Source organism: Calidris pugnax, unplaced genomic scaffold (genome assembly GCF_001431845.1).
Source record: "Calidris pugnax isolate Ruff unplaced genomic scaffold, ASM143184v1 scaffold435, whole genome shotgun sequence".
Classification (NCBI taxonomy): domain Eukaryota; kingdom Metazoa; phylum Chordata; class Aves; order Charadriiformes; family Scolopacidae; genus Calidris; species Calidris pugnax.
In genome coordinates, this window is record NW_015091240.1 from 961,533 (window position 1) to 986,160 (window position 24,628).

The following is a 24,628-nucleotide window of genomic DNA, read 5'->3' on the forward strand; positions in this document are numbered from 1 at the left end:
GTAATAATGCTGTAGTCTCGGGTACAAAGATGCCTGGGCAGTGAGCTGGAGGGAGTGGTTGAAATGTGAAAAAAATTCTTTTAATACAGAAAGACTGCTCAGTAAAAGGAGAAGTCTAGTAAGACACATAGCTTAGTTTAGTTCCTATTGAAAGCTCAGTTTCAAATCTGAATACAGAACCAGAAGCCTCACTCATCTCAAGTGCTTCTGCATGGCCAGAGCTCTTTCTGCTAATCCTAAGCACTTCTTAGGACTACCTCTGCTGTCAGAAGAGATCAGAACAGCTGATATAAGGTCCTTCATATCTCAAATGCTAAAAAAAAAAAAAAGAGATAGAGAAAAATACGTTAGTTATGGTAAGGCCAAAGAATAATTAAGATTAGCTCCAAATCTGTTAGATAAAATAACGCCTCAAGAAGCATTTGAATATTTTGATCCTGACCAAGTAGCATGCTCTTGCCTGGTGTGAGATGGCATCAGTGCAGCCCTCATAAGCAGACTGTGCAACTAGGCTGATGTTTGCTTTGTGCTAGTACACTGATGCAAAGCAGCCTGATTTTAACTGTCACCACCTTCTCAGGACATTCTACATATGGAGAATGGGAGTGGACAGCAGGCTAGATTTCCTTCATCAGTATAAATTGTTCACTTCTACTCAAGCACTGTCAACTAATACCAGCTGAGGATCTGCACAAGGACCTCAAAGTCAGTATCTTAGAGCCCTTTATACCTTGTTTGCCATAAAGCATTTGTCCTCTAGAAAGTCTCCTTGTACAGGAAGCAACATTGAACTTCACTCCTATATGCACATGCCTATCAATCATCAACAAATATTTTTTAGCAGATGCACAGGAAGCTGATGACAGAACAAGTAATTTTATTCACTAAGTCAGTTTTGACACTGAAGGGCACTGAACAGTTGAAAACATCGTTTATAGGGAGTTCCACTTACAACGTTATTCAGAACATCAGTGGTGCTTTCGTTATTTCTAAGGAGTGCTTAGATGGAATAGTGTTACCCCTTCAAAAGAATCGGTAACAATGGGGAGAATATCGCTAGCAAGGTTTACATAAAACTAAAAGTCATGTTATGCTCAAAAGCTTAAGTTTATTGCTCTATTTAATGACTACCACCAGTATTTTTAAAAAGAATGCCAGTTCTTCCCGCTAGCTTCTCACTGAAGGAAATATTTTAAATACAGCAATAAAATCAAGTGGTTTAAAGATAACACATTTTGCCACACATTCATGCAAACCCTGCTGACAGGATTTTTACAGGTTCATGGATACAGAATAAACATAAAGGATGGGTGCTGAAATATTGGGAAACTTTCCCCACAGTGATGAAGTTGTAGGCATAACTTTTCAGGCCCTACACTCTGCACCTACTGACGTCAATGGCAAAACCTCAGTGGGAGCGGGATCGGCCCTTATTTTTTCTGAGAGCTGCTTTACCTTCTCCTGATTTTTTCTGAGAGCTGCTTTACCTTCTCCTGATTAGGAAGTGCAGTGAATTCTCAGAATCTCATGCACTAATAAGAGTGGTGGGTTTGGTTATTGATACAAATGAAGAGAAGCAAGAATATTTTTAGTATTACAGCTTCTATTCACAAAACACTCATCTTTTATGTTAACGGTCCTGTGTACCTCCATTCTTTGCTGCTCAATAAAGCACTTAAATGTGTCCTTACCTCTAAGCATTAAACACAAACTACAGTCTTCACATCCTGACTGAGGTTTAAAAAGAAAGCATGTACAGCAGTCTGTACTATTGAAAAGGAAACACCGATGCCTGGACTAGTGATTAGAATAGGATAATGATTGTCTAAATTTGGTTTGAGGGCAAATTTATCCAAACGCAGCCAACACATTCAGACTGATTTTTTTTTAAAAGCTGCCTAAAGGATTTGTGTTAATTTTAATGAGCACTGGGCACCTGGTCATCCTCAAAGCTTTGAAACAAGTTTAAATTCATAGAATACAAGTAACTTTATTATTACTTTTAAAATAAAGAATAATTTAACTCACAAAATTCCTCACCTGATTTCAAACCTCTAATTTCAGGGAAATTGTATTCAGATTGAGGTTTGATTACATAAAAGGAGAAGCTGTGCAAAAATAAAATCGGATTACAGACTGAGGTGCCAAAACGTTGACAAAGAAAAGGCAAAGTGTAAAGAGTTTATGTTCAGATTAACTCCTACTAATCACCTCAGATTCACCTAGCTGTCAGGATACTGGGGTACATTGCTGGTAAGAATCGGAGGTAAGAATATGACTCAGATCATTGCAATATTTTTCCCCCTTAGTTCTGATAACACTGGTGGTGAACTGCTTTAGAAAAAATAAACAAGCAAACATGATGTACAAAACATCATTTCAACATGAATCTACTTGAATCTTTCAACGCAGAGGCTCAGAAGGTTTACGATATACACAGTATTCGGTAATTTTATATGTAAAAACAATCAGAAAGAGGCAAAAAGTTACTTTCAAGCTTAGTCAACATACAGCACATTTCAGCATGACAATTCAGAAAGTTTCACACTGTATTTGGATATATTAGCGATCATTTTTTAAAAATAGCAAACTGAAGACATTGGATTTTTTTCTGATTTTTTTCCTTGCTTTTGTAACAAATGAAGCTACTCTTCTTATTTACAGTATAAATAAGCCTTTTTTGGTGAAGATTATGTCCTGTCACACATGTTTAAGACAAGGCCTACCTCAGCTCTTAAATCTCAATGCAAACAAGAGCATAAAAGCAATATCAAAGTAAAATAATATATCTTTCTTTCCAGCTAAGACAATCACGTTACCATGTGTCTCTTATCAGATCTGAAATATCTATGAATGCAGTCAGAAGTTCTCTTGCTTTTAGCCTTTAGGAATATCATAAACAGTTATTCTTCTGCTGCTCTAGAAAGCTGTTTTCCGTACAAGCTCATGACATGATGGACAAATTGATACTGTTCACAAGTCTGGATCATTCCTCCCCTGAAAAGGAAAGAAAAGAAAGGGAGGGGAAACAACAGCCTTATTACATACAAAGAACATATCAGGAAATGACATAGCTAACATGAAGCTGATGTTACACACAAAAGGTCTATTACAAAGTTTCTTGAAACAAGTGAAAAGTGCTCATTGATTACAACCAGCTCGACGTCTGACCTCAAGATCCACTTTGAAAGTCTCCGCTAACCAAGGAATAGAAGGTAGTCAGAACAGGAATGGCCTTTAGCTTCATTTTTCTGAGACAGAGGCCCTCATCCAGTAAGGCAACACCCTCATCATTTACATTCATATTACTGGAGCAGCTACACTCCAAGCACCATTTTAAACACCATGAAAAGCAACCCGCTACCCAAAGGTCTGGACAAATGGGAGGAGGGAGAATAAAAAGGGGAAGTGGCCTATCCAAGACTTCACAGCTGCACTAGGGACTGAATTCAGGACTATAGGGACCAAGCCAGGCCAGCCCAGACAACTGATGTAGCACACAACCTCCCCATTCTGGAATGAGGGTTCTTCCCTCCATGCTATCCCCACACTGTGCTTTTGGCAAGTTCACCAGAGAACTAAGTTATGTCAAGCATGATTTTGGAACAGACAATTGAACTTCTAACAAAGGACAACTCAGATTTGTAACTGAATTGACTGCCATTTACACCTTGATCAGTAACACTCCCAGCACAGAAATCTGTTTCGGTTCAGCTTTTATTTCAGCCTTTGCTGTTCTCTTTAAAACTTCAAACCTGAAAGGAAATGCAAGCAGGAGAAGAAACAGTTTGTTTTCCACGTATCATTAGCTTCTATATTTCTGCAAGTAGCATATTAATCAACACATGAGTACTACAGTGGGAGACAGAAAACAAGAATAAAGCTGTTCATTTTAAGCAGATTCTACTAACACTTAAAATTCTGCTAAGAGTACCTCAACAACAGTCATATGATCTCTTGATAATCCATTATGAAAATAATTAAACCCTCTGGCTCAAATTCACAGAAGGTGATGCAGAATTGTGCCAGCATTAGTGCTGGTCCACAGATCCTGGGAACCCAGTGCCAAAAGGTGGCTGAAATGACAAGCTGTGTTGAGAAACACAGGACCCCACGGGTGGCCAGCGCCACCCAGACTGCATCAGTCTAAGGAAGACAGTATGTGGTGCATTCCCTCAGAAACCTCCACCAGAGGAAATTAATGAGAAGTTGCTTCCTCTAAGCCAAACAGATAGCAGACTGCTAGCACCCTCCTTGGGGACTGCCCTCTTATATGGGGTTCAGCCTAACAATTGTGGATCACACAGTAGCCATACCAGTAAGAGGCAGATGAGTGGGCAAGACAACCTCCTCCTTCAGCCTCTTGCAATCATTTTGTTGTGACTGTTTGAAATAACACTTGACAATGAGCAGGGATGGACAACAACTCATGCTTCAACTTCTCATCAATAAGCAAAGGTGGAAAACACACAGTGCATTTCTAAAAAAAAAAAACAAACATAAACCCAAACCTATTTCCTAGCTGAGCACCTCCTCCCTACCTGCTCTATTTAATACAGGCCTACTGAGCCCTTCTGTGCTGCACCCAACTTTGAAATATATTTATATCAGTTCATGACACACAAGGAACTTTAGTCATATCTGGCAATTACTCCCCATGCAACTCCATTAACAATGAGATTGCACCCTGAAGTTGTAGCAACAGAAGCACCAAGGTGGCCATCAAGCTTCAAAACACAGGAAACTATTTTTCTTTTTCATCTGGTGGCTTCCTCCCCTTCCCACACACATGCATACCATGACATGTGCTTGCTGTCCAGGCTTTGGCATAGAATAGAGAAATTATGTTTCCACCCTATTTGCCACAGAAATCTTTCAATTCTGAGTTGAATTGTGGGAAAGCACAGCAAATCTCTCTCAGTACTGTGGGAAGGATGCAGCAATGACCACTTCCTCTCCTTAGCCATACTAGGTTATTTTAGGACCAACTGTTGGCCACTGGTGCAAAGCCCAGTGCACAAGATTCTTCCAAGGGATCTGTAAGGGAATGACACATTTGTCCCCTTCATCCATTCCCACAGCAGCCTCAAAGGTGGTTCTCTGAGCTAATGTCAACCCCTCTACTGTTGTGAAGCAGTGAGGTGCATTCCTTTATGCTCCTTTACCCTCTTTCCCTAAGTCCCTGGTGACTCCTTCCCATTCACCCTATTTTCTCTAGCAGTAATCGTCAGACAGGAGGAGGAGACAGAAAAGGTCTTCCTTTCTATAACATGCTTGGACACTGTCTCATCCTCTTATGCTGCTTTTGAAGTCACATTGAGCTTTTGTGAGGCTTTAGTGACAATAACAGTGGATGGCAGCAGGACTTCCAAGAGACCATGAGACCCATTTTTCACTCCTTGAAGAAACCATGCTCTTCTGTAGCAGGGATGGTGATTTGACTGCTTTCTGTCTCGAGTATTTTCTCAAATGATGTTTCAGTGGACTTTTCTTATCCCATCCCATCCCTGAGAGGTACATGGCAGTTACAGAGTCCCTATAGGCTTTCTTTTCCTCCATGGCATCCTTTAAAGTTTAGTCTCCATTCTCCAGCCTCTGCAAATGACTGTCTGTTCCCCTCTTTCTGCAAAGCAAGTATTTTTAATTGGCCTGTATCAAGCACATTTGTAAGCCAGCATTTTCAACCTTCATTTGTATGGCTATTTTCCTCTGTAACATTAGTCACAGAGACCAGACATTTCAGATCCAGCCAGATATTTCAATTGGGCTATGGATAATCAGCACTCACTACTCATATTCTGGTTTTCTTTTTCTCGAGAAGCCTTTCCTTGTTCGGCCTGAAATCCACTGAAATAGCCAAACCTCTGAGCCCCTGCAGGTCCCTGTCTATCAGAGCCTCAGCAGGGCAGCAAGCATTTAATTTTCTGCCTCCCACTGAGCATAATTTCTCCTCAGAAATAAAGTTCAGCGTGCGGTTGAGGTTCCTTTTTTTTCTCAGAAAAATCTTTGGTATGTTTTTCATGACATTTCTTCCCCCGACTACATTTATCATTATCATTAGAGAGAGCACTGAGACATGTTTTGATGGCACTTGAAACCAGTGGGAGAGGAAAAATAACATCTCTGGTGCAAAATTCTAGTCTGTTTACTTCATAATCAAACTCAAGGTGGTGTGTTAAGAAATGCTTAACTGGAAACCACTGAATTTCTGGAGATTTTCACAGCTCCTCCCATACGTCTGCAAACACTCCAGACAGTGCATACTCCCCACAAAGTCCCAAGCAGAACCAACAGTGCTCACAGCTCCAACTGTGTAAGGCCAGCTTTCTCTACTCCTCCTGGGAGCAAAATGCTGATCTGTGGCTCTGAACTTAAGCACAGCAGACCTTTGAGGCTTTGCTTCTGTAAGAATATTGGTCCAACTCCTCAACTGGTGAAAGGTAATCCCTTTGTGCAGCTGCACAGATTTTTATGCCAGCTGTGAATCCAGCTCAGTCCTGGGGCTGTTCATTAAGCAGTCAAAACTACTTAGAATGGGACAACTTCCTTCCAGGAACGTTCTTCTCAGCCTCCATTTGTCTTCATTCCAATCCTGTTCCCATTTATTTCTGCTTAAGTAAAGGGAAAATTACCATCACATTTTTTTTCCTGGAAAGGAAACAGGCTTTCTTACCTGTCTAACCGCAACTGGCAGGCTGTTCGCAGTATGTCAACTATGCCCTCGCTCTTCAGCTGTTTACAACAGACACTAGTTGCAATAAAGCAGCCAGTCCTCCCGATGCCTGCACTAAGGGATGGAAAAGCAGAGAGAGGCAGTCGAGATGTTAAAATGGCTTAGCAACTTTCCCATTAAATGAGTGACATTAAAGCAGCAATCAAGGCCCATTATCCCTTTGCTCCCTCCAACCTTTGCCAGGTGGGTGCTTGCAAATATAAAACGGTAACTAGGAAAAGATACTAACTTCAATAGGACAACATAATTAAGTGTGAGCCACTCAAAGGATGGATGTGGCACATACAACACTAAAAATGGACTGCTGGGTACAGTTTGACCCAATGTGTCATTGAACCATTGAAAATAAGCAGTTAAACAGTATTTCTTAGTTAGACTTGCTTTGAAGGCAACTTTTGCTTTGAGATTCTTAATCCTAATAGCTTCTTCGAAAGTTATTTTCATTCACAGGTACAGTAAAAAACAAAACAAAACCAACCCCCTTGCTTAAAGAATTAGCGCTAACAGCAATGTGGAAGTGTATTGCCATTTGTTGATCAGATCTGCAATATAGTAATTCTCTGAATCTGTGCAGGCTACAACAAACTCACTAGTAAAGAAATTTCTTTGTCTTTCCTGAACATCTTTGTATATGATTCAGTCCTTGCTTAATGACCAGAATTGATTTTATTCTCAAAGGCACAGTGCTATCAAAGCTGTGAATTCTTCTTATCACCTAATAGGAAGCTAGCAGTAAAAGCTGACAGCCTTTCTTATGCATTAAATAATTAAGTGAGCATCCTCAGGAATAATTACTTGACACAACTGCAAGAAATCCTGCTTCCATTTAAATTGCGCTAAAGTCATAATACAAAAACACTGGCAACAAATGTATAAGCAATAACAGAGTTTGCAGTTAGCTGCTGCTTGCAAAGTCCTAATACTGTTTCTTTGAATGTATAGACAGGTTTTTCACTCTGCATTTGTGCTCATTAAGGAAACAGCTACATTAGAATTGTTTTAACTTCTATTACAGAATGATCAAGGTAACTCAATGGAAGTTTGGGGGATGATCTTTACGCACTAAGAACTCATCTCAGTCTTCAAATAATTGTGATGGAAGTACCTACCTGAGTTAAAATTTTTGTCCCTGAAAGTCTTTGCACCTCATGCCCTGACTTCTGTTTTCTTTACTATATCTAGTTTGTTCATCAATACTTCAAATATTTCAGTGTTTCCAAAGACTCTTTGCTGCATATGGATGTTTATCAATAGTTTTTTTTTTTTAAAAAAAAGCCCTTCGTCTTCCAATTTACGTCATAACCAAAAAGCTCCCAGTACACAGCTCTTGTATACTGTTTCCCATCCATAGATCTCAGTGTGTTTTGCAAAGGGAGTGAAGAACACAGATTTTTAGATAAAGCAAACAGCAATGAAACAGCACTTGTCCCAGGACAAGCTGAAGTATTCTCAGTGGCTGAGATAAAGTCATAATCCTTCCAAGGCTGCCCAAGAGTGGGGCATTATCCACAGGACCACTAGCCTGTCTTTAACATGATGCTGCTTTTAAAAACAAGGCTACAAAAATAATCAGAGGGATGGAACACCTCTCCTATTGAAGACAGGATGAGAGAGTTGGGGTTATTCAGCCTGAAGAATAGGCGGCTACAGAGAGACTTTATTGCAGCCTTTCAATACTTACAGGGGGCTTATAAGAAAGATGGGGACAGACTTCGTAGTAGGGCCTGTAGCAATAGGACAGGGAGTAATAGTCTAAACTGAAAGAGGGTAGATTCAGTGAGATATAAGGAAGAAATGTTTTACAATGAGAGTGGTGAAACACTGGAACAGGCTGCTTAGAGTGGTGGTAGATGCCCCAATCCCTGGAAATAGTCAAGTTCAGACTGGACAAGACTTTGATTAACTTGATCTAGTTGAACATGTCCCTGCTCTTTGCAGGGCAGTTTGGATTAGACAACCTTTAAAGGTCCCTTCCAATCCAAACTATTCTATAGTTCAGTGATTCTAACAACTTCACTACTAGGTTTGTATCTATTTTTCTTAAAGGTGCTTTATTTTACATCACTGAAGGCCAAAACCACAGTGCTTATGTACTACTGAGGAACTTCCACAAAGGCCAAAGGAGCTGCTGTGCTCAGCATAACACAGGCCTTGGCTAACAGCTTGTTGCATATACCTCTCTCAAATAGAGGCAATGTATTAAATTCCTTCTTCATATAATATGACCGCAACTGATAATAATCTGCAAGCGCTCTGGTCCACAGTTATCACATGAAATACTTCATAATCCTATCACCATGTCTCTTAGCAGTAAATTCATTTAAACATATCCCATTTCTACCCTGACTATTACTGTGTCATGGGGATGACACCATACAAGAGGACAAAACAAGTACGCAAAGAGTGACATGGTGATCAGAATCTTTATCTGCAGCAAATAATGTAATACTTCAAGGAGCTCTTAGAGAGTCACAGATTTTCAAGTGCAAAGGGAACCTTTTTACAAACCATTTGTTATTTTTCTCTGAACTCTCCCCAGTTTGTAAAAATCTGTTTTAAAACACAGGCAGAAAACCTGGATATGTGGCATCATATGAACATTTTACCAGTGATTACTCCACAGTAGCTTATAGGTGGATCTTTGATGACACTGGGCTACCCACCATTCATGCCAGCCAAGAGTCTCTTTAAAACCATTCCCATGGTATGATAATATCTCACTTACTACGGCTTCTGGATAGCAACCATCTTTCATTTCCTAGAAAATGTTATGCAAAACTAGGTAAAATTCCTTGCAAAAATCCCAAAGATCAATTTGGCAAAATGTATTTTACCAAAATTACGCCAGATTACCCTGGGAAGATTACTGCATTGCTTATCAGGCTTTCCGCTATTTACCTGGAATAATTGTTTTGAGAACTGACTTGCAGTTTTCAAGTAATCATATTTAACTTTTCTTAACACTGCCAAAACAGGAAATGCCTTTAGACCTCTGGAACTTCTCAAATTTTCCAAGAACTAGAACTCAGCTATACTAAACTTTAATGATTTAGAGCCTGTGGACCAATTTTTTTCACTCTCGGGTGAAAATCATCCATTAGAGTTGATTTAATAATGGTTACTAGTGTTGCTTAACACATTCTCTAGTTAGCAGCACAAAAAGCGTACTTCATCATGTCTACAAGTGATAAGTACACCATCCTATTTATTTCTGAAGACATAAGTACCTATCTTAATCTATTTTTTTCTGCTCTGTGATTGATAATTACCATTTTCTCATCAGGCTTCAACCCACCATACAGATTTTGCTTCTTCCATGTAAGAAGTTTTCATCTTTGCCAGGGGCTTTTCATGGATATTTCAGTTTTACTATCAATTGCATACATTTCCTGTCTGTTGATTAGCACTTGCTCAATCAGCTTTGCCACTTTGTTTTATGTATTACACTTAAACTACTGTCTTTGGCATAATGAGGATTTTTAAAAATCAAAGGAGGAATCTACAAAGCAGGGGGTTTCGAGGCTTGAAGTTGAATGTTCTGCTCGCTTGTGTCTCCCTAGTCGATTTCACTCAGAGTATGTTCATCTTTGCTAACCCGGCCCTGTTCATATCATTAAAGGCCCGTGTTACCAGTTAGGCAAATAAAATGAGACTGTTGTTACTTGTAACTGAGCCACCACCAGCTTCTGTGTTTAGCTCAGTGTGTATCTGAACATAACACTTGGAAATAGAAAATTACTGTCATTAAGTTTTAGAAGTTCCAAGCATATTTCAGAAGCAGTTGGGCAAGATCTCTCCCATGTGTGACTGATGGCTAACCTGACAGTATCTGCACTATGCCACTGTATGCAAAGAAACTCTTAGAAGTCAAATACAACATTTATTTACCTGCAGTGAACAATCACTGGGGCATTCTTCTCTTCTGCACTCTGCATCGCCTCTTCCACTTCCAGTACTAGCTGTAACAGAGGCGGGGCTTGATCTGGTGTCTTCTGGTCTGGCCAAGACGTGTACCAGTAATGTTTCAGGTTTCTGACTTCTTCTCCTTTCTGCAACCCAGTTAAGACAAACACCACAAAGTTTTAAAAGAACTTCTGGTTGCAAATTGATACTGAAACCTGGCCTTGCCTTTAAGAATGAGATGAGTAAATCAATGCTAAACAGAACAGGAGATGCAAATGGCAAGCCATACAACACAGAAATCTGGATTTCAAATATCACGCCTGCACTTCAGTAAACTGCCTTAAAAAAAAAAAAAAAAAAAAAGGTATCTGCACTATGCCACTGTATGCAAAGAAACTCTTAGAAGTCAAATACAACATTTATTTACCTGCAGTGAACAATCACTGGGGCATTCTTCTCTTCTGCACTCTGCATCGCCTCTTCCACTTCCAGTACTAGCTGTAACAGAGGCGGGGCTTGATCTGGTGTCTTCTGGTCTGGCCAAGACGTGTACCAGTAATGTTTCAGGTTTCTGACTTCTTCTCCTTTCTGCAACCCAGTTAAGACAAACACCACAAAGTTTTAAAAGAACTTCTGGTTGCAAATTGATACTGAAACCTGGCCTTGCCTTTAAGAATGAGATGAGTAAATCAATGCTAAACAGAACAGGAGATGCAAATGGCAAGCCATACAACACAGAAATCTGGATTTCAAATATCACGCCTGCACTTCAGTAAACTGCCTTAAAAAAAAAAAAAAAAAGCATGCTGCTCTTTTAGTGCCAAAAGCTGTGTGCAAAACACTCCAGGCAGTCTGTTCCCTCTTGACAGATTCATTCAGCAAAGCCAGAACTGTGCTTGTGACATAATTGCTTTCATAACGTATTTGACAGACAGAGAGCCAGGAGCCTTATCTCTGTCTCTGATAGCTAGATAGATAGATGAGGGAGAGAGATGGGAGCTTATTTTTCTATCTTTTCTGACAGACAGACTCATATCAGTTTCCTGTCAATTCTACTCTTCTCTTAGACACGGTGAGAATTTCAGTGACACTACGGAAGGTGGGAATTGAATCTAGCTGCAGTCCAGGGCTTTTTGAGACACAAATTCTAATTCTCTCTCTCTCCCAGTATGGCTATAAATACAGCAAATCTGCTATTACCTTTTCTGGATGCCAAGTAGCATCACATGCTTCTGATTTTGTGTGTTCAAAGTGACATCCTTCTGCCTGATTTCTAAAGGTGCCAAACAGTAACATGGAGCTCAGGGAACCTTTCAGTCTTTACAGAAGCCAGCTGGCATAAGGCTAAGCAAATATCTTCAAAAGGTCCAGGAAGAGACGTGTTAGCTTCCACAACCTTCCCCTTAAACATATGGCTTGCCAAGTTATAAAAGGGGAGGTAAAAGAGAATTAATTTGTCTCTTTCTAAAGAACCAGGCACAAAAATCTGGAAGTAGTTTTTGTCATCTATACTCCTAAGTCCCTATGACTGTCACTGGATGTTAAAAGTGGTCTGGGGCTGTTCCATCCTTCTCTTCGGTTGAAAAAGCTTCTGCATAGCTTCGCAGTGAAACAGATTGGGGATGTGATATAGTTAAATCTTTTTTCTTTCTCAGACTGGATTAATTTTCAGATGGATAGATCAATTTCCCCCTTTGGCTTGTCACACAGTCACATAAACACTTGCGTGGGCACATGGGAGATATCACAAGGGTAGGAACAAAAGAGCTGGACAAACACTTGCTGCTCCAGCTTATATGGGTTTAAAGTGCTCATTGAAGCACAGCCACAGGAACCTTAAGGGTATGTTTAGCTCAGTTTAGGAAAAGAGTCTTACTATCATAGCACAGAGCCTGGCTTTAGGTTATTTGCTCTGACGAGAAGATACTCTGGTTAAGAGAGCGTAATTAGTTGTCATGAATAGTACTTGAGCTCGCTACAGTAAATCTGATCAAATTTCATAACTCCTGTGAAACATGAACATACACAGCTGCTTTTGAATGTGTGACTATGTGTGAGCAACAGAAGTTATGAACACAGGATTCTTAAGTGGGTTGTAGAAAACTGTAATAAAAGTGTTGTCAATAATACTCAGAAAAGTAAAAGATAAAAGTCATCTGAAGAAAAACACGAATCACTATATAAAGTCACTCATTTGACAGAAAAAGAGTCAAAGTACAAATAATGAACTCTGGATGCCCTTAGTTTTGACTACACTGTTACCAGTTTTATGCTTCTGCTTAGACAATCCCAACTTCTGCAGTTCCATACACTTCTTTGACTTAAACAAAATATTCTCTATTGGTGCCTCCTTGAGACTGAGAAGACTTGGAAACAAGTAGGAAGAAGCATGATTTAACTGATGGTTTGAATGCTACCATCATATATGCTGTAGCTGAGATCATGAATCAGTGGCTAGACACTGGCAGGTTCCTTTGAGAAAGGAAAACAAGCCTTGCTCGATTGCCTGAGCACTTTCTAAATTCCTAAAGCTTGCCAATTCCAGTCTCCTATTCTGAGTACACCCTGTAACACATGCAGTAATTGTACATGGCTGGTAGTGGTATCACATATTTCTGACCACTCCTGTTTAAGGGAAAACAAGAGTCAAATTTTCACTTCATTTCTCTAGTTTTCACTACCATGTCTTTTAACATACACCTAGTTGGAAGCCACTACTCCACTATTGCTATTAAATGACAAATGTACAGCTCTAGGCAATGTTAACCTGACAAACTGAAATTTCATTTCAGCTCTAGAACTCAGCAGTTAATTCCTGACATTTGAGGGTGGGAGGAAAGAGACACTGCCCCACTAGTACTGAAAACTGAAAAACAAACGAGGATGCGCTTAAAGAAAATAGTCTAATGATCAAATCGTTTGAGTAGGGAAGGAACTACATCCTTGGAGATGTGTATATGCAATAAAGGCTTTTGCATCATTTGGGAGAGAAAGCACTTGTCTGTCCTGGCTATTATTGAGAAAAACGTGTGGTATCCATACTTTTCTCCTTATGACTTTGCTGAACTCTGCCACCCTAGCTATTCTTTTTTTCTTTCTGTTACTGCCTGAACCTACTGGACATGCCAGCCCTGACAAATAATCTGACTTTCAGTTTCCTGGCTGTTGGGTTTTTTTTCCACTGTGGGATCCATGGTCATATATACAGAAAAGATATATTCATATATTGTGACTCTAAATTCTGAAGCTTCTTCTCTAATGTGAAGAGCTTCACCTAAGGAAGAACTGAGCAGGGACAAGAGAATTTGGGAAAAAACTATGAGGTTGCTGTTGGAAGAAAACATTCTGGAGGGATGAGTACTAGCTTGAAATATATTTGCGATATGGGAATACGGCTTATTACACGTGAATTGTTGTATATATAAGCTCTTCAGGACTGTCTCTCTGTTTTGTGCAACACCTATTAAAGTGATATTGATTTTTGGATATGCTACTGCAATACTGATATTAAAAGCCACTCCCTTGCAATTCCATCTCAAAATGGAACTGGCTATTACCTTCCTGAGAAAAATTTGAATGATCCTTCCCCAAGAAAAGAATCAAATTTCCTTCCAGAAATATAGCGAGGAAGTGATGTTTGGGTCTTTTCAGGGGTGAAGGAGTGTAGGAAAGAACATTTCAATCTAAATCTCTAAAGTTAATGTCAAGCTGAAAAAAAAGATTTGCAATACTAATATTAAAATGTTGTACTTAATTATTTAAAACAACTATGAACAACTGAGTGTAGTTTTTTATTGAGGAAATTTTGTTTTATCACCATGACTAAAAAGTGACTGATTCTGTTAGGTATCAGCATTCCATCAGAATTAATCTATGTTTATTCTTGCTGCTGCTCTGTAGTGTTTTAGATAAACTGTATTTAAGACCCCTGCAAGTCTGCAATGTACTTGTAAATATTCTTTACTTCCCACTCGTCGGGGAGCGTGATTTTCCTCTTTGCTGCCTTTGCCAAAAGCATGAGTGACAGACTTTCCACACTCTCAATCCAGGCATAGGATTTCATATGCTGGCTTTCTGCCTATTAGCATATGGCTAAAGAGATTTGAAACTGGTTGGATAAGAGGAGTTTTTTCAGTTTGGAAAGAAATTGTTGTGTTATACTGAGGTCAGGGGTAGATCTGGTAGATGAAAGAAGTATAAAGTTTATGTAAATAGACTGTTCTTACTAAAACATGTAGCTTGAGCTTCTAGAAGCTAGCAATGAAAACAGTTGTAAAATAGGATGCTGGTAATTTAAGTAGCATCCCAGTACTTAAAAAATTAAACCTGATTTTAAACTCTCCATCCACAAGATGATAATGTAAACATGGAGAATGCTGCGGTGAAAGTGTTTTTAAAGGTCATCAAGAATTTTAGCGTCTGGGAGGGGAACGATCCCTTAAAGCATCTTCCAAGTCAGATCGCTCAAAGAATAGATTAGCATGGTACCTATTAAAAGGTGTTCAGCCACGGTGAACAGAAGTGGTGCCACCATATCACTGACAAGTGCCAAGCAGACAAGTACTCCTACTGCTGAGAGAAACTGAAAACAGGTAAGCAAAATTAAAAAGCCTTTTCCCCAGTTCTCAACTCCCTCACTTCTGGTTAGCAGCACAAGTCATCTTAGGTATAAACAGCTGGTGAGTAGCCAGTAGTCTGACAGCATCCTAATAACAATCGTAAAAAGAAAAGAAGCACAACCTAAATATTTTTTAGGGGTTTTCCCATACTACAAAACATGTAAGGTGCCATGCAGGTAAAAGTTCCCTGTTAGTCATCAGTAACCCTTGTTTTAAGTCCATGGCTGGAAAAATAAACAAGCCTTTGAATTCTACAGAACATCATCACAGAGTTTAGCAGGTTATTCCATCGGTGCTGTCTGACTTGCAAAGGCTGGTAAGAAGCTACGCGTGAGCTAACATGTCACTTGAAATGACCAGTCAACACAGAAGACACAGGAACAGAATGAGTCACTGGTTTCTTCCACTGAGTGAACACCATACTATTACAATTGGCCTGTTAGCTTTGTACATAAGCAGTCTAAATCTCTGACTGCTTATTTTACTTTTTCTATGGTTTTGTATATTGGTGAACTGGACAAAACTATTATGACTTCAGTAATGAAAAGTGATATTTTTACAGCAGTAAACTGCGCAGAATATTTCTACACAACTCTCTATGAACATCTCCATTTAAGGGTTAAGACAGCTATATTACTGTAAGTACATTGGAATGATTTACCTTTAGGGTGATGAGCCTCAAACGGTAATCGTCTGCTTGTATGACTTGGTTAACTGTGATTTCTATTCCTTCATAGGTGACCTGTTCCTCTGGCCAATATTCTGTGCATTTCTGTGTGCAATATAAAATAAATCTAGTTAAGCAGGTATCAAGGGGGATTCATTTTTACTCCTCTGAAATTGGATATAGCACATGCATAGATGAATATGAATGAACCTTGTTTCTATAATAAGTGCAAGTTTCACTTTCTAAACAGGGACCACATTTCAAGTCATTTTTGCTGCATTCGTAATAGTCTGATTGCGTGATTAAAAATCCACAAATCAAGTAATGACTAACCAATGCTTTTAAATACACACATCCTTATTTATCTTTATGCAACTGATATGCATTTTGAAGGCTCATGAGAAAAGCCAGTGGCCATGTGCCTGTGTTTTTAGATTAATCCTTTCCTTAAGATAATAACGATTAGTATAATATAACTAGTGTTAATTACCAATATTTCTGTAGTGTATACACTGATATGGAAACACAAAATAAATATTTTCTATTTTTTATATTCAGAGAGCACTGACCCTTTATAAGATGATAGTTTACACAGGTTTTTTGTACAAAAGAACATGACTGGGGATGTTTTGGGAATTAGATTACGTACCAAATCCTCTTTAAATGGACACTGAGAATCTTTCAAAGCTAAGGAACTAAATGGAAGCAATAGCTGTGAGAGCTATTAGAGTACTATATTTGATTTTGCCAAAAACCAGTCAGAGATGCAACCAGCACAACCTGATAATTAGGAGAGGAGAAACTACAGCCCATTTGCAAATCTACCTCGTGGTACTCATACACTAGACATAAGTGAGAATTTGTAAGCACTCCTATCCTGGAAGAATGACTGAAAGGGCTGCAGGTTTTGCTTTGCAATTTCTCTTTAAACTAATCAATATGCAAAGGAAGAGACAAGCACTGCAACATGGTGCATGAACTAGTTCATGGACAAGAAATGACATGAACAGGCAGAGTCTGAGAAAAAGGCTCCCTTGTGGTAATGGAATAAGTTATCTCAGTAAGAATCTGGACAAACCCAGTTTAAGATGATACTTGTAAACATCTTGTTTTACATAGCTGTACACAATCTTGAAATTGTCTTGCTCTCCTCCACCAAAAATTATTTCACTTCAGGAGAAAGACTAACAACAGAAAAGTATCTTGCAAAGTTACTGAGTCAAAATTTTTGTGTGGGAGACTGAGAGTTGTTCCATCTGCATAGTGCATCAGTTAATAACCCACTGGGAATGTGGCCCACTGTGTCTCTGTAAAATTATTTACGCAGATTGCATTTTTTCTTCCTCTCCTCTTAAACTGCAGAATCCATTGTGAAAATTGTCAAGAGCGCTAGCAGCTATCAATAGCACAGACGTTGCTCTGCTTAAAGGAGTGGAGTAAGATTGCCCACTCATTTCTGTGGGCTGTCTGTCAGTTCAGATTAGATGTGACAGAGGGCTGAGATACAGAGCTTTTAATACTCACGTTAGCAAAGTCATTGCACTGAGGAACACAAAGCCTCTGTAACTAGCATCATTGTCGAACAAAGGTTTTGGATTTGAATCTATGTACTTCCGAATCCTGTTATTCATATATTAATATATGTCACAGAAGAAAGGGAATGAATATGGTAGACATGTACATGAAAGGACTTACCCTATATTTATGGCTGAGATTCCTGACACCATTTAGTTTTTGACACAAAAGTATCAGAAAAGACTCAGGAGCTCTACTGCAGTATATAGGCTGTAGCAAGCTCCAGTTATATAGTGCATTGGCACTACAGTGCACTGCTTCCCAAGACTGGTATGACAGGTGAAATACTTGGTCAGTGTGGATAAGAGGAAATTCAGATGTAAAGATTATTTTACATTCCTGTCACACATTCTTGCTGTGAAAACTATAGTGGGAGAACTTATCAGCAGATAATGTCATTCAGGACTAGTGTTTCCTCTGCATCATCTTCTTTAAACCGCTAAGTCCTTAAATGATTCTGGTAGATTATGCCATGACTTTTTAGTATCTTATTTGCCATGAACTGGCAATTCTGATCAATGAGCAAGCACTTCAGTGCTGCCTCTCAGAGTTTAAAATGTTCGTGCAAACAAAACATTTAGATAAGCAACATACTTTTACTTTGCATCACCAATGCCTTGACAGTATGCATCCAATCAGCCAGCTGTAATAACTGACCATTTTTAACTTGCAAAGCATGATAATTCTGTGACTGTCTTGTTCATGTCTTTTTTCACTAAAATCCAAGGTTAAATTTATCTACTTCACAACTGGGGAAAATAAAGGTCTGTGCACATGCATAATTACAGGACTAAGCTTTCAGCTAGCAGTTAAGCCATTATAACTCCATGTGTATGACAGAAGTACACTCATATTCTTGGCCTTCTAAGTGTCTGTAAAGCCTCTTCTCCAAAGGAAACTCACCTAAATTACTAATGGGTTCTCAGGGACAAGCTTTTACAAATACTGCTGCTGCAGCTTAAGAAACACCATCTGGATCTCTCCATTACACCTTGCTGCCAGTGGTGAGAGGGGATGCAGAGCCCAACACATGCCCAGACCACTTTCTCACGTCTTGCACTGTCAATAACAGCAGACATAAGCTCAGCTACCTGTCTGTGAACTGAAGCCCAGGCACATGGTCCTTGCAAGTCTGCTGTGGGGCAAATATTGCAGCATGTAAGTAATGAACAGCTGGAGGGCAGCAGTATTTTAAACTGCAAACAGAAATCACATTAGGTGGATTAGCAGAAACACCATCACAGTTCAACTTCTGGAAGTAGGGGGCAAACAGAAAATTTCAACATCTTAATTTCAATATTTCAAAAGCATTCAGGAAAAGGTCCTCCATATCCAAGTCAGCTTTAGTTGTTCATTATTGTAACTAGCATCTTTCATAATTCAGGGACAGCCTCAATTAACTGTGGATATAGACATTGAATCAAAACAACTGCAAGATAAAGCAGCACCAACTCTGTTGATTAAAGATATTCAACCGTACTAGTTATAGGGTACTATTGTTTTTTGATTCCTTTAGAAAGAACTTGAAAGACTGTCTCCAAATAGAGCTGGCTTTGAAGAGGTTTCAGGTCAGCTGGGAGAGGAAAAATGGCAAAACCAGCAGTAGGCTAAGTCAGCAAAAGAAGACTTACAGTAAACTGATCTGAAAGAGAAGCCCACATCTTCTCTGAGCCTGAAGAATTTAATGCTGGCTCTGATTGCTCAGGCCACTGAACCAATTTCTGTTCGCTGGTTTAGCATCTATGCCAAAAATATTTGTTAGAGTACAGATAAAAATACAGACTATATGTAACACCATTACCTCATTCATCTCTTCTATATTGGTAATCATGACAATGATGGGAGAACGCTCCTGCCACACCATTCTCCAGAAATCACTGACAGTATTAACTATCGGTCCCTGAGTAGCAATATATACCTTTTCCTCTCCTCCATAGCCCTGCCAACAAAACAACAAGAGATCAATTTTAACAGGGATGACCACCACAACCTTGAAGGTTCAGTCTTTAAAACAGAGAGCTACCACTGGTTGGAATGGTGACTCCATGGCATCAGTTGTTCTCCTCTCTGGCTTGCTCCTGCACATGTGTACGTGGAGCAAAGGCACAATATAGACTCACATAATTCCAGCAATGAGTGTCCAACAGCCTTGAGGTGACTCTGGCTAGGTCAAGAGCCTTATTCAGGCTTATTATCCAGTGCCTCAGTCAGGCCAGCTGATGAGCAATTTGCATCAAGAAGTGCAGAAGTGTGTTTTTGTCTGGTCTCAACCTGTACAGTTGCACTCAGACTTGGTTTTCCGTTAATATAAGCAGGAGAAAAGAGCAATCACTTCAACTAGAATGCCTTTAAAAGCCAGTGGATGTTGCAGTTCTATTTGCATTAACAGTGGCTGATAGAGGCTACACAGACACATTGGACTATTGAGCTCTTACCCTGATGTAGTTAGCATTGATGTAAGAGCTAAGGGGGTCGTCCTGATCAGCTGAGGTAAGGCACACTCTGCTGTGAGGATCTGAAAGGTGTAAAGAGGTAAGTAATAGTTTATCAGTTGCTCAGAGGAGAGAGAGACACACACACACAAGTTCATTTTGTACAGCGAGACATTTACATGCATTCATAGCCCTCACAACAGATGTGAGCGGCCTTGGAGAGCTTCCATGTCAAAACGTTACCATAAAAAGAAAAAGGGTGGTTGGGGTAATTTGGCTTCTTCTGATAGTTTTATCCACTCTCTGAAGCCTGGTTAATTGTTCCTGTTGCAGACTCAGTGTCCCAGGGTGACTCTGGAAAGGCAGTTTTCTGCTCCAGGAAATTATTTCTCAATTTGTTAGGTCAACAAACTCATTCTGGCTTGTAAGACATTAGAATATTGTTTGTGAAATGACAGCAAACAGCTTTTCTCCCAAACCATAAACACGCATTCCTTGCACACAGGCAAGCCAGATGACAATAACTCTTTCCCTGTTTTGTCTTGCAATGGACTCAACTCCAAGATGTGCTATTAACAAATATAATGGTTAAAGAGAAATTAAAGAATGTTAACAGTCTCTTGTACTTTGCATAAGCCTCTTCAGTACTTCAGTCTCCCTCACTGGAGCTGTTTATGAAGCGTTACTTGTTTTAATAAGACAAATGAAAACATTATTCCCCCTGAGAAGTTCAGTCCAATTCCCACTGAAGTCAAAGGGAGCTGTTCCACTGATTTTAAGGTAAGCTGACACAGGCCCACGTTCATCCACTTTCACTAGCGCTACACAGTCTGTCATCATTGACATGAAACCTCCTCCTGACAGAGGTCTCAGCAACAAGCAACACCATATATCACCAGGAGAATATTAAAAACAAACCACGCATTACTTCTTAAAAAAATCCAGCCTGCTTAGAAACCAGAACAAAACAAAAAAATAGGCAAAACTGGTGTGATACTGGGTAAAGCACAAAGGACTAAGCACACTGTAATTTCTACAGTACTTCAAACACAGACTCAGCATGAAAAGCTGTCCTTTGAATGGATTCATGTTATCTATCATGTGATAAAATAATCACAATATACAAAGCAAAGATACTAACAAAGATACTGTTTCATAGCATGGAAGTACTGAAAACAGCAAATTCTTTTCTAATACAGTTCTCTCCTGCTCAACTTTGCTCGTGTCTCTAGTGCTGGAGTGACGGTGGGACAAGAGGTAAAATATGCTTTTAAATCAGTAATTTCTGATAACATGTCATACTGTTAGAAAGGTGACGTTGGTTGCCACTTGTTTATTCAAATGTTACTGGACTGGGTAGTTAGACTCCTTGCATGAACTCCCTTTGCCTAGGTTTTACACAGTCATCCATAGAGTCTGCTGAAGTCTGAGTAACTACTACATGATTTTTCATTACTAATAATAGCAGTAATACTATGTTGTCCATTTTATGATGGGTCTTCAGGGAGAAATAAAATGGATATGAAGACCTCTATGAACAGATGCCACAGACTTTTAAGCACAGATTTCATTTAGTATTCTTCAACTACAGCAGAGTTCTAGTTACTTTTCACTGTAGACTTTTTTATTGCTGCATCCACAAATATTAAAACAATATTCAGAATACACTTTTACTTTGAATTATAATACTTGGCTTGTGATTTTTCTGTTAATGTAGTATTTATATTTGTTAAGGTAGTATGCTAGCAAACAGTCCCAACCTTAAGAAAGGCCTATCAATACACTGTTAATACAAGAATGTGCACTGGTTTGCAGAAAGTGTAACCAAAACTGAATTGCATATCTTAGAAATATATAATCAGGAATAAGTCCTCCTTTAAAAAAAACAACAAACATAACAAGACTTCAATACAGAAGTTTACAGTATGAATTTGAAATTTTTAATAGAGAGGCATTTAAGCAAAATCAAATCCTACTCTTAATGAAAAAATTTCTCCCAGGGCAAAATCAGTGCACAGGCCAGATTCAAGAAGACATCAAGCCTTTAAAAAAGCAGTAGTAGTCTGTATGTCTAAGAAACCAAATGATATGCCAGCTATTTTTTCCACAGTCTCTTTTATGGCCATTTTGGGTTGATACTACATCTGACATTTTAGAGGAACTTGCTAAAGTTAACTGAAATATTTTGCATAACTTAAAATGGTGTAAAAGCAATAGAGCTATGTAGAAATTTAACAAGGCTGTCCAGATGTTACTTTTGAGAAAAGAATTCAATGAGACTGATGTACAATGTATTCAAATAAATTCTGGCCATCTCTGGAATTCTAAAGCAAAAACATTATTTTCTGTATATTCAAAAAGCGCCTCCAAACATCTTAGAGAAAGGTTATCATTTTCCAGGAAGTGCCATAGGACTCAACCCCAGAAAAGGACTGTCTACAAACAAACAAATTCATAATTACGAAATATCCAAATCAATGTCCTCAGCTTGGCATTTTTCCCAAAACACCCTTCTGCCATCAAAAAGCCACTTTCTAAGCCATTTTACTACTAACAGAAAAATTGGAGAATCTTCAAAAAGAATCTACTACCAAAAAAAATATAAAAGAGATGAATTATAGACTACTATCCTGTCTCTCACTCACTACAATCAACTCTAGGGTTGCGAGTAACTGACCATTATGTTAAAGTGACTGCTTACCTTTTAATGATAGCTGCCCAGACTGCTTCTGGCAACGTAGCTGGTAAGGGAATTTTAGTTACTTTTTAAATTCAGGTTTTGGGTTTGACTCCAGTTTGGCAATTAAGCCTTTACTGTTCCCTACAATAATCAGTTGTTTGAGTTTGCTCTGTTGCAGCTTGTTCAGTAGTTCCTGCCATTGCTGCCTTCTGCAGCTAGAACTTGGAAGAATGCAAAGTAGATACTTCAAGACAGTGTTGGCTACATTTGGTCAGCTCAGAAATGAAAAAGTCAGTGGATGGTTAAAGCCTGAAAAGCACTGGACTCTTCCTCATCTTGCCTCCAGTTCCCTCTCCTACTTTGTGCATGGATAGTTTACTGGGACCCTCAGCTTTGAAGCACAGAGGGGATGTTTAGCTCTCCTTGTTAACCTCTTTACTGCCAGCACCAAGCCCTTCAAAACAGAGATAGTTGGGTAGAAGTGAAGAGTCAGACCTCTACTTTCCTCAGCAATATCAAGACATCCTTTGGCCACAGCCAGGGACAATGATGTACAGAGGTCACTACTTCTAGAATTCATTCAGAAAAAATATCCAGAACACAATGAGCTTAGAATAAGCTTGTTAATCCTTGGAGGCATAGAATCATAGAATGATTTGGGTTGAAAAAGATCCTTAAGATCATCAGCATGTGAAGAACTGACTACAACCCCCATTCATCATCCCCCTGCACTGCTCAGGGAGGGAGGAGGCAGAGAAATCAGAAGCGTAGTTGTGCCCAGGAAGAAGCGAGGGGTGGGAGGAAAGTGTTTTAAAGATTTGGTTTTTGTTTATTACCTTACTCTGACTTCTAATTGGCAATAAATAAAAACAATTTCCCCAAGTCAAGTCTGTTTTGCTGGTGACGATAATTGCTGAATGACCAATCTCCGCCTTATCTCAATCCACGAGCCCTTTGTTATATTTTTTCTCCCCCATCCAGGTGAGGAGGGGAAGGGATAGAGCAGGTTTGATGGGCACCTGGCACCCAGCCAGAGTCAACTCACCACACAGCAACTCTGATGTTTCAGTTAAAACATCCAATATGAGATATTTAAAATGGATCCAGTTCTCAAAGTACACATTAGATAACAAATTCAGAAAATATAGATCACTCAAGTCTAGCAGTCTGGGCATCTGAAATCGCTACTTATCACGACTTAGGCAATCTTCCCTGTCCAGCAAAACCAGTGAATTAATACTTAAATGATTCACCTCAGTCAGCTCCCAATATTCTCAGTTTGCATTTGAGGCACGATTCTGAGAAAAGCATTAGTTGGGAAAACGAAATTGCTAGAATTTAGTCCTTCGAAAGTGTTTAATCAAAGAAACCACTAAAGTAACATCTGAATAAACACATCAAGTTCTTGGGCAGAATTTTTAATCAGCACCACAAGATGCAATTCTAATTACTTAAAAACCGAAGTGCTACAGATGTTCAGTGAATCTTAGGTCCTTCATGTTCTTCTGCTTCATTTGAAGCAGTGCTGCTGCTTCATAAACATGGCCTGTGGACAACACATGGGAGTGACAATACATTTGATGCCTTCTGGAAAGGAAAGTGCAAAGCCCTTCAAGCACGAGGAATAAGCTACCCTGCCTCAGTGAGTTAAAAAGAACGAAACTTACTTGGGAGAATTGTTTTGTAGCGATTCTTACGCACTAAGCCTGGAATATCATATTCCTTTGGATCCACAAAGTTCATTGGAATTTCCTGTTTAAAAAACCAAAACAACCAACACAAAACACAGTAGTTAGTATTATTAAATTCACAAAAGGAATAAAAAACCCAAGCCCATTACGTCCTGCCTGTGAGGGAGGCAAAGTGATGAAGTCAACTGAGACATATGGTACAGTACTTCCAGCAATTTACCACCAGAATATGATTGATGTTTCCTTTTACTGTCACTGGCTTTCTTTTCTGAAATCCTTAATATGAAAATGCTCATAGTGACTAATTCATTGAGTAATATATGCGACG

At 39.2% G+C, this 24,628-nt stretch overlaps 1 protein-coding gene across 4 annotated transcripts in view; it reads right to left on the reverse strand.

Moving 5' to 3' along the window:
* Positions 1 to 1,088: 1,088 nt before the first annotated feature.
* PTPN5 (protein tyrosine phosphatase, non-receptor type 5 (striatum-enriched)) overlaps positions 1,089 to 24,628 on the reverse strand; it is an 82,636-nt gene continuing 59,096 nt past the window's right edge. For 3 of the 4 annotated variants that reach the window (XM_014960076.1, XM_014960075.1, XM_014960077.1), the window contains 7 exons: positions 24,277 to 24,361; positions 19,933 to 20,012; positions 19,299 to 19,436; positions 15,917 to 16,027; positions 11,064 to 11,224; positions 6,674 to 6,787; positions 1,089 to 2,997 (listed from right to left, as the gene is read on the reverse strand). In XM_014960076.1, the coding sequence (XP_014815562.1) occupies positions 2,904 to 2,997; positions 6,674 to 6,787; positions 11,064 to 11,224; positions 15,917 to 16,027; positions 19,299 to 19,436; positions 19,933 to 20,012; positions 24,277 to 24,361 (783 nt within the window). In that variant the 3' untranslated portion in view covers positions 1,089 to 2,903. The remainder of the gene's footprint in view (positions 2,998 to 6,673; positions 6,788 to 11,063; positions 11,225 to 15,916; positions 16,028 to 19,298; positions 19,437 to 19,932; positions 20,013 to 24,276; positions 24,362 to 24,628) is intronic. The other variant, XM_014960078.1, reaches the window with a different exon arrangement.